The 14,384-nt window shown below is 64.9% G+C and overlaps 1 protein-coding gene across 1 annotated transcript in view; it reads left to right on the top strand.

Annotated features, from left to right (window-relative positions):
• Positions 1–13,656, top strand: part of LGR6 (leucine rich repeat containing G protein-coupled receptor 6) — a gene marked incomplete at both ends in the record, with an annotated part of 95,986 nt that extends 82,330 nt beyond the window's left edge. The window contains 9 exons of the mRNA XM_082834788.1: positions 440–508; positions 1,382–1,453; positions 2,298–2,363; positions 3,256–3,327; positions 4,022–4,093; positions 5,278–5,403; positions 6,165–6,325; positions 9,541–9,621; positions 12,404–13,656. Of these exons, the coding sequence (XP_082690914.1) occupies positions 440–508; positions 1,382–1,453; positions 2,298–2,363; positions 3,256–3,327; positions 4,022–4,093; positions 5,278–5,403; positions 6,165–6,325; positions 9,541–9,621; positions 12,404–13,656 (1,972 nt within the window). The remainder of the gene's footprint in view (positions 1–439; positions 509–1,381; positions 1,454–2,297; positions 2,364–3,255; positions 3,328–4,021; positions 4,094–5,277; positions 5,404–6,164; positions 6,326–9,540; positions 9,622–12,403) is intronic.
• Positions 13,657–14,384: the final 728 nt, after the last annotated feature.

The raw sequence follows: 14,384 nt of genomic DNA, 5'->3' as shown, positions 1-14,384 counted from the left end.
GCAGGCCCGCGTGGTCCCCCGAGGTGGGGTGACCACTGGGGGAAGCCCCGGCAGGTGACACTTAGGGGAGACCCGCTTCCCGGCTCCAACGAGCAACCCCAGCAGACAAACACCTTTCCGGAAGCACTCAAGCCGTTGCCTTTCAAACGGGGCGAGTCCCACGGTCCCTGCCTGTGTTTTGTGCGCACTGGGCCTGGGTGGCTGGGTGGCCAGGTGGCCGGGGGCCAGGTGACCGGCTCTGTCCGGGCCAGGCTGGGTGGAGCTGACCTAGGAAATGGCAGCTTGGACCCTGCTAGGCGTCCAGCCTCCACGAGGGCCTGAGCAACTGGGGTCACCGGAGGGAGGTCGGGGAAGGACGGTGTCCCCAGAAGATGGGGTCCCTGTGTGTGTGGGTCCCTGAGGGCTGAACCCCCTTCAGCACCTGGTGCTCTATCTCCAGATCTCTGAATGGTGCCACGGACATCCAGGGGTTCCCAGATCTCAAAGGCACCACCAGTCTGGAGGTCCTGTGAGTGGACGCTGGCCCCCCAATCCCCCGTCGCCCACCAGAGCCCCCAGAGCCCGGTCCCCGTTATCTGGCCTTCTAGCCTGGCCCCGAGGGGCCCATGGCCGCTCCCACCGGGCTGGCAGGTGGTTCGGGGGGGTGCTGCTCTCCCCCACTTTCCCAGCCTGGGGTTTCTCGGCGATCCTAACCACAAGCTGAGGTGCACGGAGGACCCGGGAGCGGCAGGAGGGCTGTGACAGCCACCTCCTGTGCCTCCTGGTTGCCACTTTGTCCTGGGGGGAGGGGGGAGAGCGTAGCAGGCCCTCGATTCACCGTAAGAGAGTGAACAGAAGGGTCCCGCGAACACCCAGAGCTGGAAGATCTTCCACGAGGGAAGTAGTAGTTCCCTGAGGGTGACCTCGGCCTCACGCCCTTCCCAGAGCACCCTGTCCCGAGGCCGCCGCCCTGCAGCCTGCTCGCATCCCACTGCCCCGCCCCGGACGCCCCGGCATCCTCTCTGCCCCAGGCACAGGGCACGGGCTCTGGGCTTGGTTCCCAGGGCCCCACTGGGGCTGGAGTTTCCATCCACGGCCTGCGCATGGCCCCCTCCCCTACAGGGAGCAGAACAGGGTCCGGCCCCTGTGTTGCTGGTGACACCAGGAGACGTGGGGGGACACGAAGGGGAGGGCGGGAGGGGCTGGCTGCAGGACTCTGCAGCCTCTGTCCACCCCAACCCACCTCCTCCTCTCTCCCCGCAGCCCCCCGCCCCGTGCCCCCCACTTCTCTTTTGTCAGCTCTGTGCTCCCACATCAGCGTCAGGCCAGAGGGGAGGCACGGGGAGGGACCGGGGACGGCAGGGCCCGGGTCGGTGCCAGCCCTGCTCCGTTCTCCCCGCAGGACCCTGACCCGTGCGGGCCTCCGGCGGCTGCCCCCGGAGATGTGCCAGCAGCTGCCCGGGCTCCGTGTCCTGTGAGTGCCTCCCGCGCCCTCCCGCCGGCAAGGGCCCTCTGGCCTGCGTCCCCTGGTCACTCTCTTCCTGGAGAGAGGCAGCCTGGGCTGAGACCTGCCCGAGAGGGACTGGGCTGCCCTCTCCCATTCGGGGGAAAAGCCTCTGTCGTCGAAGTCAGGGCCGGGGCTGAGGCCGAGCTCGGCCACTTCCGGCCGGTGGGCCCCAGCTCCCGCTTTGTGTCTCTGAGCTCCGGTTTCTCATCTGCAAAACGTGGGCTCATTTAAGAGGGTTGGAAGCGCCCGGCACGTCGTAGGTCCCCCCAGAATGGCTCTAATAGGCTACCCGAGTCTACACAGGGACCACCGAGGACCTTACGTGTCCCGTGAGGAGCAGGGAGTTTCCTCTCCCCTGAGTCTCACGCGGGTCTGAGGGGCTCACCACGGACCACAGCCCCTGGCTCAAGATGTGCACGACCAGCCCTGGACGGGTGTCTAGCCTGCCACCGACAGGCTGTGTGTCCGTGGGCAGGTCCTGTCCCCTCTGTGCCTCAGCTGGATGGGGGCTTGGGCCAGGGGATCCCTAGGGGCGTCGGCTCCGTACTGTGACAGTGGTACCGCCTGGGTAGCCTCGGCCAGCTGGCTCGTCCCCGTGTGGCCGTGTTGTGCGCCTCTCACCTCCTGCTTCCTGACCCCCGGGGCCCTCCCAGGGTCCCCCGGGCCTTCACATGCATGAGGCGGCCCCATCCGGGCCCCGCAGAGAGGAGGGGCCCAGCGGGGAGCTGGAGGGAAGTGCCCGGGGTGAGGAGGTCCACAGCCGTGTCCCTGAGGCCCAGCTCCCCTCACCAGCCTGGCCCCCTCTCCCCAGGGAGCTGTCTCACAACCAGATCGAGGGGCTGCCCAGCCTGCACGGGTGTCAGAAGCTGGAGGAAATGTGAGTGTGGGGCACTGGGCCTGAGGGCGGGGTCAGCAAGCACTCTGACCTTCCCCGCCCTGGGCTTGCTGACCCTGAGGTCAGGGCTGGGAGCTCGGCAGAGGCCGGGACAGGCCATGACTCGCAGTGACAGCCCATGAGATGGTGCCCAAAAGGGGTCTCGAGGCGACTCCTTGGGGGTCAAGGCAGCAGGAAACGTGACAGTGATTAGGGCCAGCGGAGGGGCAGGTGGGCTGGACATGGGGTGGCCGTGGGGGACTGGAAGTGCCCAGGCTCTCGGTTTCCATAAGCGCACACGCACGTGCACAATCGTGTCCGGGAGGGAAACCTGGGCTGCAGGTTCCACGGGGACCGAAACCACTTCACAGATTCTCCGAGCTCCCTTCACCCAGCTCCTGCTTCCCCAAATGACAGGGCCTCTGGCCCTCCATGTCTGGGCCCCGGGACCAGGCAGGGTCGGGGACGTGAGGGCCTGTCCTGGTGCCTTGACACTGAAGGAAGGAGGGTCTGCACCTTTGCCGAGGCCCAGGGTCCATCTCCCACTCAGACGCCAGTCTGTTGAGCTCTGCCTCCCAGCTTGGGCCCGTCTGGGGCCGCCAGGGGCTGGGCTGCATTCTGCTGCTGGACTAGGGTCTGGAGGGCCCGAGGAGTGAGGCCAGCTGGGCTGGGAGCCAGGGCCAGTGGGAACCCTGGAAGCTCACTCCCTTTGGGGCCACAGGGACGGCTTTGTAGCTTTGTCTCCTGACCACTTACCCAAGGCAGCCACGTCCCCCATGCTCCCTTTAATTCTGGTGATTCTGCGGGCTGGGTCCTTTCTTCCTCCCAGTGGTGGGGTCGGGGTTGGGGGCAGTGTCTGGGCCTCTGGGCTCATCAGCCTCTATCGCTGCCCTAGTGGCCTCCAGCACAACCGCATCTGGGAAATCAGAGCTGACACCTTCCACCAGCTGACCTCCCTGCAGGCCCTGTGAGTACCTAGGGTAGGGGGGCCCTCCCTGCACGCCTGCGCCCCGTGAGGACCCCCAGAACCCAGGGGCCCCTCCCTGCACGCCTGGACCCCGTGGGGACCCCCAGCACCCAGGGGGGCCCTCCCTGCACGCCTGTGCCCCGTGGGGACCCCCAGCACCTTGGGGGCCCTCCCTGCACGCCTGCACTCCGTGAGGACCCTGCACCCGGGGGGGCCCTCCCTGCACGCCTGCACCCCGTGAGGACCCCCAGCACCCGGGGGGGGGCCCTCCCTGCACACCTGCACCCCGTGAGGACCCTGCACCCGGGGGGCCCTCCGTGCACGCCTGCACCCCATGGGGAACCCCAGCACCCGGGGGGCCCTCCCTGCATGCCTGCACCCTGTGGGGACCCCCAGCACCCGGGGGGCCCTCCCTGCATGCCTGCACCCCATGAGGGCCCTGCACCTGGGGGGGCCCTCCCTGCACGCCTGCACCCCATGGGGAACCCCAGCACCCGGGGGGCCCTCCGTGCATGCCTGCACCCCATGAGGATCCCCAGTGGGGCCCCTCCCTGCACGCCTGCACCCCATGAGGACCCCCACCGGGCAGCCTCCCTGCATGCCCACACCATGGCACATGTGTCGGTGACCCAGGGTAGGAACGACGGGTCCTCCATGTGTCACTGTACCCTCCTGTCACGTCCTCTGCCCGTAGGGACCTGAGCTGGAACGCCATCCGGTCCATCCACCCCGAGGCCTTCGCGACCCTGCGCTCCCTGGTCAAGCTGTGAGTGTCCACTGCCCTCTCCTCCTGGGAGCTGGAGCACCGTGGGCCTGTGGGCTGCCCAGCGGGGGCAGGAGGGCCCGGCCTGGGGTGGGTGGGACACGCGTGGGTGTTGGCCACACGTGCTGGGGACGTGGCTGCAGCCTAACCGCGTTCCCAGCCCCCTGGACAGACGTGGGACCTGATGAGCCGGAGCCACCCCTACGAGCTCTGCGGCGCCACGCGCAGCCTCAGCCCCCGGGCAGCCAGGCCCCGAAGCCACCGGGGCGGGAACGGGGAGCGTGTGGGGCCGCCGCGCACAGGGGTGCGTGTTCTCCACTGTGTCCTGAAGGCTCGTCTGCCGGAGGCCGTGCAGCCCTGCCCCTCGCCTCTCAGGTGCTCCCCGGCCTGCGGAGGTGGTGCTCACTCAAGGGGCCGGGACCCCGGCGCTCACAGCCCTGCTCTCTGGGCTCAGGCCACACTCTCACCGCTGCTTCCCGTCTGTTCACTCTGCTCCCGCCACAGCGGTCGGATGGGTATTTTTATCCCTTTGAAAGATGAGGCCGCTGAGGCTCGGGCAGACCTGCGACACGCCTCGGCTTCACGGGGAGCTGGTGACGGGGCCCGGTTCCCTGACGTCCAGCCCAGGCCGTTTCCACGCTGCCGGTCTGTGGCCGCGCTGTCTGGTTTGGAGGCCTGGCTTCTTCTGATATTTCTCCAGGGGGAGCCATGCACATCTTCACCTCTGGCTACTAAGCTGGCCCTGAAACAGAACGGGCGACCGAACCCCTGCGTGCGGCCAGACAGCCGCGCTGTTCAGTCCCAGCTCTGGCCCCCGCGTCCTCAGAAGAGCAGGGGGCCGGGGGCCGGCACAGCAGGCGGATGCCCTGGTGGGCTGGACAGGGACTCCGGTGGGACTCAGACGGGGCCCAGCAGCTGTGGCCGAGCGGCTGTGTTACCCAGGAGCTGGGACGGCATGGCGTCACCTCCAACAGCCCCGTGTAGTCGGCCCCCGAGGTCCCACGAGTGGGGGACGACGGAGCTCTGGCAACCCTGCCGCCTCTGCCCGGCATCCGTGCTCCTTCCTCCGAGCCTTCCTTCCCTCGTCTCCTCTGGCTCCCATCCCGGGCACACTGGCCACGCCTTCAGCACAGTCTGCCTCCAGCCACCCCCTGACTGCCAGTGACCCTGACCATCCACTGTCCTAGGGACCTGACGGACAACCAGCTGACCACACTGCCCCTGGCCGGGCTTGGGGGCCTGGTGCATCTGAAGCTCAAAGGGAACTGGGCTCTGTCCCAGGCCTTCCCCAAGGACAGCTTCCCCAGACTGAGGTAAGGCTTCCTGTCTCCACTCCTACAGAGGTCTGCCTCAGGGCAGTGGCCAGGCCGGGAGGGACAGGAGAGAGCCCAGGGCCTCACCCCGAGAAAAGCCTGGAGGCCCAGGGTCTGGCCAGCCTGAGTGGGGAGGGCCCCTTCCCCCTCATCCCCGCGTAGCGTTTCCCTCTCCCAGTCCCAGCCCTGGGGGACCCCGGCGAGGACAGAGCTAAGATGGTGTGAAGGCCCCCCGCCTGCTTGGGCAGCTTCCGGGCCTGGAATCAGGGCCGAGCCCAGGGTGCTGATGAGTAGAAAACAGCCGCTCAGCCCTTGCTGGTGCCGAGGACCCCAGGCCTCCTTCGGCCCATGTGGCCCACGCTCTGCTGCAAAGCAATGGGGGTCCGGCCTCACCCGCAGGGCGCCAACCCAGCTCTGACGTGCCCAGAGGCGCGGGGTGCAGGCCTCGCGGAGGGCGAGGGTGAAGACGGGCCAGGAGAGCCCTGTCTCCTCGCTAGCGGAAGAGGAGGGCCGCCCGGAGGGGCGGAGCTCGCAGGCTGCGTGGCCCAGCTGCTCCCTGTCGGAGCCTGGCTCAGGCCTGTAGATGCGGGAGGACGAGGCTGGACGGCACTCAGAGCGCTGGGGGGCAGCGGGCGGCTGCGGGCCTGAGGAAGAAGCCCGGGAGGCCACCAGCAGGGCACTCGGGGGCAGTGGGCGGCTGCGGGCTGCCGGAGCCCCGGCCGTGGCTAAGGTGGCTGTGTCCCGCCCCCCCCCCCCCCCAGGGCCCTGGAGGTGCCCTACGCCTACCAGTGCTGTTCCTACCGCGTGTGCCGCGGCGTCTTCAAGGCCTTGGGCCGACGGACGCCCCAGGGCCCTCACCCTGACGACCACGATGCTCCCAAAAGGCCCCTGGGCCTCCCTGCCGACGCAGCCGAGAGCCACTGTGAGTGACCCGGGGGGCCGTGGGGGGGCCGGGAGGGAGGAGGAGCAGGACCCCGAGGGGAGCTGGCAGGGGCTGCTGGGGGCCCAGGGAGGGGCGGCCCCTGTTCACGCCTGTCCCCCAGGCCCCAGGGACACAAGGGCGGCGCTGACCTTGACGGCAGGCAGCCTCCCACGTGCCAAGCCCTCTGTGGCCCCCAGGGCGCGCCCCAGGCCGTGGCTCACGTGACAGCCCTGTCCTGGTGGGCCTCGTGGGCCGCAGCTCCTCCACGGCGCCCCCCGCCCCGCCACGTGAGCCCTGCAGCGGGCGTCCTCAGAGCAGACAGCGCTTTCCAATCAGCCCGAGCCAGGCGGGGTCAGGCTAAATCAATTAAACCTGCTTCTGGAAAAGAGTCCTTTCACGCCGTGTCTCAGAGCCAAAAGGAGCAGCTGGGGGGTCACTGCTGCCCCCGCCGTCTGCCCTGCTGTCTCACCAGGGGCTTCAGAGGCCCTGGCGCCCGGGGGCCTCTCGGGGAGGCCAGAAGGAACACCTACGGGCTGGGGTCTCTGGTGAAGGGCACAGAGAAGGTCTTCATGGCCTGCCCCCTGTTGCAGAGCACAAGCAGAATTAGGAGGGAGGGGAAAGGGCCCCGACTCGGGGGTTTCCCTTCAGTCTCTAACTCTCTCTTCACAATGTGTCAGTGCAGAAGCTAAACAGAAAGATCAGATCTAAACATGTAAGAACATTCACGCCAGTGTAGACGGACCCAGGTTCTAACTCCTCCAGGCCACTCACGGGTCGGGTCACCGCGGACAAGGCCTCGCGGAGCCTCCGTTTCTTATCCGTAAACTGGGAGCGGCGTTCGCGCCCCACAGGCCGTCGGGAGCATTGAAGATCCCGCAGACAGACGCGTGTGCCCTCCGTCCACGGTGGCTACTCAGGGAGGGGCCTCTGGCCGGACACGCAGGAGTGTAGCTGGGAGCCCAGGAGGCCGCCGTGGGCAGGCGAAGGGGACTGGAGCCCTCCCGGGAGAGTGTGAGGCCCGGCAGGGGCAGCAGCTTCCCTGGGGTGGTCTGGGTGTCTGCCGTCCACTCCGCAGGGATGGAAGGAGTGGAAACCTTCCTTCCTGAAAGTGAAACTCCACCAGGCCAGAGTCTGGGAGAACCACAGGGCATCAGGCTGGTGGGCGGCCATTGCCATAACGGCACCAGGGCCGGGCCCCACTTCCTGAGGAGCTGCTGAGCCTAGGAGGGGGCCAGGGCCGCGGCTACAGCCATATCCCACATCCCCCTCGGTGAAGAGCGGTCCTTAGCACTTTGGCTGTGACCTTACAGCCTCAGACGGAGTCCACGGGCCTCAGCTCTTGCATCTCATCCGTGCATTTTGATTTCCAAGCACTGCTTGAGCTCCGTTCTACAGAGCAGGAAAGGTGGCGAGGGATGGAATGCTAGGCTGTGGGCACAGCCCGGCCCCCTGCCCACCCAACAGTGCCCAGGCCATGGGCAGCTCCACAGGGCCTCCCTGCCTCCAGGGAAAGCTCCCAACTGAACTGTTTACCCTTTAAGTGGGAGGAAGGCTCCACACAGGAAGCAGACATGTGAGCTGAAGGCGGGGACAAGTGTGACAAACGGTCGCCTGCCTGGGCCTGGCCTGTACATGGTGGAGAGCCCACTGGCCCGGCTCCCTAACCTTCCAGGAGAGGCAGTTTCCCCCGCCTACCCCAACCCAACTCCAGAAACTACCCGCTTACCCCAACCCAACTCCAGAAACTTTCCAGGAACTCCCTGGCGGTCCCGTGGTTAGGACTCTGCACTCTCACTGCCGGGGTTCAATCCCTGGTCGGGGAACTAAGATCCCGCAAGCCTCGAGGGGGATCTTCCGGTGATGAATTATCGCTGCAAAAGAGAGTTTCGTCTTTATAAACTATAAACTGGTTTAGTTATCATTTATCATTTCAATATCCTTAAAGAATTTCTGGGCCCTGAGATGTCCGCCCCCGTGGAGATTGCAGGCCCTGGTTTAAGGAACAGCACAAGAGCGAATAAGGAAAATAATGCCATTTGATTCAATCACGTTTTGGAGTTTCTTTAACAAGGGATTTGCCTTTCTCAGACGAACAGAATCGCAGAGCCTAGACTTAGAATTGGAAGGGTGGTTAAAGATGATCTAGTCCACCTGCTAACGCAGTAGAGAAGCGCCTTCTCACGCTGGAGACTGCCTGCTCCAGTCTCTGCAGTTACGCACACCGTGTGCATCTGTAACGCTCCCCCAACCGTCTCCCCGTCCCCCCACCTTGGCTCTGCGGCCCAGCGAGGCTCGGTCTGACTTCCGCTCCGTCGCTCACTGGCTGTGAGACCCAAGGCGAGGTCTTCGCTTTCCTCACGTGTCGGATGACGCCCGGGGCTGCCTGCCTCCTGCAGCTGTGGGGAGGGTCGGTGAGGACTCCGTAGGCGCGGGGCCTGGAGCATGAGAGCTGGGGGAGCCCCAGCCCTGGCGCCAGGTGACCTCCTCGTGGGGGCAGCGTGCGTGCCCACGGCTCCTCGACAGCAGGGCCGCGTCTCGTCCACGCCACACGCCCCCCCGCCTGTGCCCAACGCCCAGCAACAGGGTTCTGTGGTCAGCACACGTCACCTCTGGTGGTGGGAGCTTCTTTGTGTAGGAAGAATCAGAACTTCTCCCTCTGGATCATGATTTGCCTCCTCTGTGACGCGTCTGTTGATGCTGGTTCTGCTGCCTGGGACCATCAGCACGTCGGGGTGTAGTGATGCCTGCAGGCCAGCAGCTCTTTGAGGACGGCCTTCCTCCCCTCACCCTGCCTTTTCCGAGTCCAACACCCCCAGCAGCTCGGCTGTCGTCACCGTCCCTGGTCCACCTCCTCCGAGCACATCCCGCTCGCTGCTCTGTCCTTTGCAGTGTGCAGGGCTCCCAGCTGGACACGGGGTCACAGCGGTGGGCTGGCCCGTGTGGAGGGCCCCCACCAGCAGGGCAGCCTCCCCTGACTCTGTGCAGCTGCCCGGGAGGACATGGGGGCACTCGGTGTCTGAGGGCCACAGGCGGATAACAGGGAGCTGACCAGAGGTTTGCCCCCGAGGGTAGACACACCTGTGCAGGGCCGCGGGGAGGCCCCGTGCCCAGCAGATGAGTCGGGACAACATCTCAGAGGGGTGGGGTTTTGGAGAAAGGTGGGGCTTGACCCACACCAAGACCAGGGTCTGAGCCAGTTTCTGGTCTCCCCTCAGATGATGTGGACCCAGACGAGCTCCAGCTGGAGGTGGAGGACCCCAGGCCACACCCCACTGTCCAGTGCAGCCCTGTTCCAGGTGAGAGGGGTGCCTCGGGGTGGGGAGGGCAGGGACTGGGGAAGGAGCGTTACGGAAAGTGGGGTCCAGCTGCTCGCCTTTTGAAAGCCAATACTCGAGAGACAAGGTCGGTGGAAAGGAAAGTTTGCTTTACTTTGGAGGCTGGCAACCTGGGAGGGGGAGGGTGGCCTCATGTCCAACGGCCGACTCCCCCCACCGACAATCAGTGGGCAAGAGCTTTTACGGGGGAGTGTCAGGGATGTACAGGCAGAGGGAGGGGGCTACATGCAGAGACAGCACAGTCAGCTCTGACGGTCATCTTGAAATCGGTCATCGGTGGTCTGATCAGCGTCATCTTGATTGTTTTAAGTACAGTTAGGCTTCAGTTCCAGGGTCGGTTTGTTCCCATTTCTTCAGGCTGGTTCTCAGAACTGTGGCAGCTTAGGTCATGGCTACAGCCTGGTCATCATGTAGTTAACTTCTTCCAGCTGGCGGGGGCGGGTTTCAGCATCTATAAAACAGCTCAAAGGACATGGCTCAGAATATTATCTACAGCCCTGAGGACGGACTGAAGGCCCTTGACTTTGCTCAATGACTATTATTATTTAGTCCTTTGACTCTTTCCTTTGCTTCTTCGTTTTCTCACTTCTCTAATTAAACTTACTCTTTGGTTAAAAGCGACAAGAGGCAGGCGGAGGACATGGGTGTGGGGAGGACCACAGCGTCCTGCTCCGCTGCAGGAGCCCCCGCTCTTCCGCGAGTTCAGCCTCTTCTGTCATTCCCGGGGCAGGGGCTGTCGCCCCCCTTCGGTGGCTGCTTGGGGGCAGCGGGAGCGGGGGAGGGGAGGGGAGTCAAAGCGACATTTACGAGTCGCCAGAGGTGATACAGCCAGGAGGAACTTTCTCTCAGCGAAGAGACCCCACTGCTCAGGGGGCGGGTGCGGGGCTGGCTCGTCTGAGACCCGCAGAGTTCGAGCAGGGCAGCACCCTGCAAGGCCCCCTTCTGCATCCCTCCCCACTCCATCCCAGGAGGGGTGCCGCCTCTCGTAGGTAAAGCTCTCCCGGGCGTAAAACACCGGGTGTCCCTGGGGGCTCCTTCCAGCACTGTCCGCTCCTTAACGGCTGAGGAAGCCTCCTTCAGTCTCCGCTAAATCCATCTTGCTGTCAGGAAACAAAGAAAATTCCCCTTTGGTCCAGCCCAGCCTCTGTGTTTAGCGTGAAGCCCCAGGCCACCCCGGAGGCAGCAGCGGCCACGGGAGCCGGGCCGGGAAGCGTCGGACGAGTGGAAGGCAGCGGATAGCGTCCCTCTCACCGGCTCTCCAGCCCCGCCCAGGCCCCGCAGCACACGCGCCCCGCGCTTCGCGGCTGTAGCGCGCCCTCTAGTGCCCGCAGCGACAAGCGCACCAGCGCACCTGGAGGCGCAGGTGCGTGTTCACGCGGCCTCTGAAAACCGGTGATCAGCAGCGATGACGTAAAAGGGGAAGCTCCAAAAGACAAAATCCAACTTGCACTCACTTTTACAATAGCACATACAAATGGCCAAATAAATTCCGGTGTGCCCATATTCACTGCACAGACACCTAAAACGTGTTTTTCAGTAATGGAACAATATGGGAAAGTGTGCATGATAAAACTTTAACTTAAAAAAGAGAATAAGAAACTATGGGACTTCCCTGTGGTGCAGTGGTTAAGAATCCACCTGCCAATGCAGGCGACAAGGCTTCAGTCCCTCGTCCGGGAAGATCCCACATGCCGCGGAGCAACTAAGCCCGTGCGCTGCAACTGCTGAGCCTGCGCTCTAGAGCCCGTGCTCCGCAACAAGAGAAGCCACCGCAATGAGAAGCTCGCGCACCACAACGAAGACCCAACGCAGCCAAATAAATAAATTTTTAAAAAGAGAGAGAATGAGAAACTATCTACAGTAAAGTCCCAATTTAGTTTAAAAAAATCTATATGTATATATGTATTTCTTAAAACTGATAGAAAACAGCAAAATGATGAGTTTCTCTGAGGAGCGATCATAAGCAGTTTCAATCCACGTTACATTTTCCAGTTTTTCTACCATTGACATCTATTATTTGGTAATCAGAAAAAAAAAGTGTTTAAAAAGAGCTGTCACAGATCCTCTCAAGTCCCCAGGCCGCCTAGCAGCACATGGAAGAACAGGAGTCCAGGTCAGGATGGATGAAGGAACAGAGGTCCAAAGTTACAAGGTGGTTTGAGGACAGGGCCTGGGGAGAGAGATGGACAGCGCCAGGCTGTCCGCCATCCAGTGCAGAACCAGACGGGAAAACCCCAGGGGCCACCTGCCCTCTGATGTTCTCAGTAGGCTTTGCCCCCAACACTGACCCAGTCGTGAGCATTAAATGTGGCCGAGGAACCAGGGAGAGCCCGCCTGGCCAGGCTCCTCGTGACAGGGTCCTGGGTGCCGCTCTGCGGGTTGGCCCCAGCCTGGCCCTAGGGCTGCTGCCCTGGCCGCTCCTCCAGGCCAGCCTGTCTCTTCCTTGCTCTGGACGCTGCTCCGTGGGGAGGGCTGCTCTGCCTGCTGTTTCCCCAAGGCTGGTCCGTGCTGCCTTAGTCTGTACCGCGTGTGCGTTTCTCACGTGTCTGTGCCTCCGTGTCCTGGGCTGGCGTCCACCCCCTGCAGCTCGTGGCAGAAGCCTTCCTTCTGTGTCCCCTCTGCTCCTCTCCCAGACCCACCAGGAGCCCTGAGACTCCTGGTGGCCTGCAGGGCTGCCCTGCAGATGGATGAGGCCGTGTCCGCCCCGCGGCCCCAGGCTAGAGTGTGGTCCTCTCTCCCGCAGGCCCCTTCAAGCCCTGCGAGCACCTCTTCGAGAGCTGGGGCGTCCGCCTGGCCGTGTGGGCCGCCGTGCTGCTCTCCGTGCTCTGCAACGGGCTGGTGCTGCTGAGCCTGTCCGCAGCCGGGCCCGGCCCCCTGCCCCCATTCAAGTTCGTGGTGGGGGCCATCGCAGGGGCCAACACCTTGACCGGCCTCTCCTGCGGCCTTCTCGCCTCGGTGGACGCGCTGACCTTCGGCCGGTTCGCGGAGTATGGCGCCCGCTGGGAGTCGGGCCCGGGCTGCCGGGCCGTGGGCTTCCTGGCCGTGCTGGGCTCCGAGGCCTCCATGCTGCTGCTGACCCTGGCCGCCGTGCACTGCAGCGTGGCCGTGGCCTGCGTGCGGGCCCGTGGGAAAGCGCCGGCCCCGGGCAGCTTGCACGCGGGGGCCCTGGGCTGCCTGGCGCTGGCGGGGCTGGCGGCCGCCCTGCCACTGGCCTCCGTGGGTGAGTACGGGGCCTCCCCGCTCTGCCTGCCGTACGCCCCGCCCGATGGCCGGCCGGCCGCCCTGGGCTTCGCCGCGGCGCTGGCGATGCTGAACGCCTCCTGCTTCCTGGCAGTGGCCGCAGCCTACATCAGGCTGTCCTGCGAGCTGCCCGGGGCCGAGCTGGAGGCCGTGTGGGACTGCGCCGCCGTGCGCCACGTGGCCCGTCTCACCTTCGCTGACGGGCTCCTCTACTGCCCCGTGGCCTTCCTGAGCCTGGCGTCCGCGCTGGGCCTCGTCCCCGTCACCCCCGAGGCCGTCAAGTCCGTGCTGCTTCTGGCGCTGCCCCTGCCCGCCTGCCTCAACCCCCTGCTCTACCTGCTCTTCAGCCCCCACTTCCGGGAGGACCTGCGGCGGCTCCGGCCCTGCCTGGGGGTCCCGGGGCCTCTTGCCCTGGCGGCCGCCGGCCAGCTGGAGCCGAGCTCCTGCGACTCCACCCAGGCCTTGGTGGCCTCCTCGGACGTGGAGCTCATCCTGGAGGCCTCCGAGGCAGGCCGGCCCCCCGGGCTGGAGACCTACGGCTTCACCTCCGTGACCCTCGCCCCCTGCCAGCAGCCCGGGGTCTCCCAGCCGGAGGGCAGCCACTTTGCGGAGCCAGAGGGAACCCGCTTTGGGAACCGGCCACCCGTGGACGGTGGACAGCCGCGGGGGGCCGAGGGGGCCGTGCCAGCGGGGGCGGGCCGGGCGGGGGCCGGGGCCTTCCAGGCATCTGGCTCTGCCTCGGCCTCACACTTGTAAACGTCCTCTCCGTTCCCCTACGCCCCTCCCCTCCCGCCCCCTCCGTGAAGGACGCTGCTTGTAAAATAAACCCCACCAGATGGCCCCGCCCCCGGCCCGCGCTCTCCCAGGCCACCACCGTGTGTACTTGGCCTGGGTTCCCTTCAGCCCTGCTCTGGCCTCTTCCCTGTCGCGTCTGAGGCTGAGGACCAGAGGTCTGGACGTTTGTCCGCTTCAGGTAAATGAGGGGAGCAGAGGACAGTGACGGGGCGGCGGCCCGAGCGGCCCAGGATCAGGTGCGACGGGCAGGGGACCGCACAGGGGCCAAGGAGGGGCCGCCAGGGCTTCTCCCCTTGCTCCGGGACTGGATGCACACGTGCTCTGTGCCCCGCTGGTCCTGAATATGCCGCTCAAAAGACTCCTGTGAAAACAAGTTTCTGAAAATAGGACATTGTGCCCGTTTCTTAGAGATTCAGGGTGCACGTCAGTGTGGCAAAGAGGCAGGAGAATCCCACAGCAGTGAGATCTGTTGAACTTGCTTTAAGCCAGTTCCCCAAACTATTGAACAGTAGGTTTTGGTTTGCTGCTTGGGTTTTCGTGGAATATCTACTAGCACCTCACAGACCAGCCCTCATCTCTCCCAGGGGCCCCCTTTTGCACCACCTGGTGACATCACAAGAGGCCACCAGTCTTAAAAGCCCGGTCCTGGGAGCTGGACCCTGTTAACCAGATGTGACCTTCTTGTCTCT

The sequence above is a fragment of the Leucopleurus acutus genome, assembly GCF_964270905.1.
Source record: "Leucopleurus acutus genome assembly, chromosome: 2".
NCBI classification, from domain to species: Eukaryota; Metazoa; Chordata; class Mammalia; order Artiodactyla; family Delphinidae; genus Leucopleurus; species Leucopleurus acutus.
This window is presented reverse-complemented; position numbering and strand designations above follow the sequence as displayed.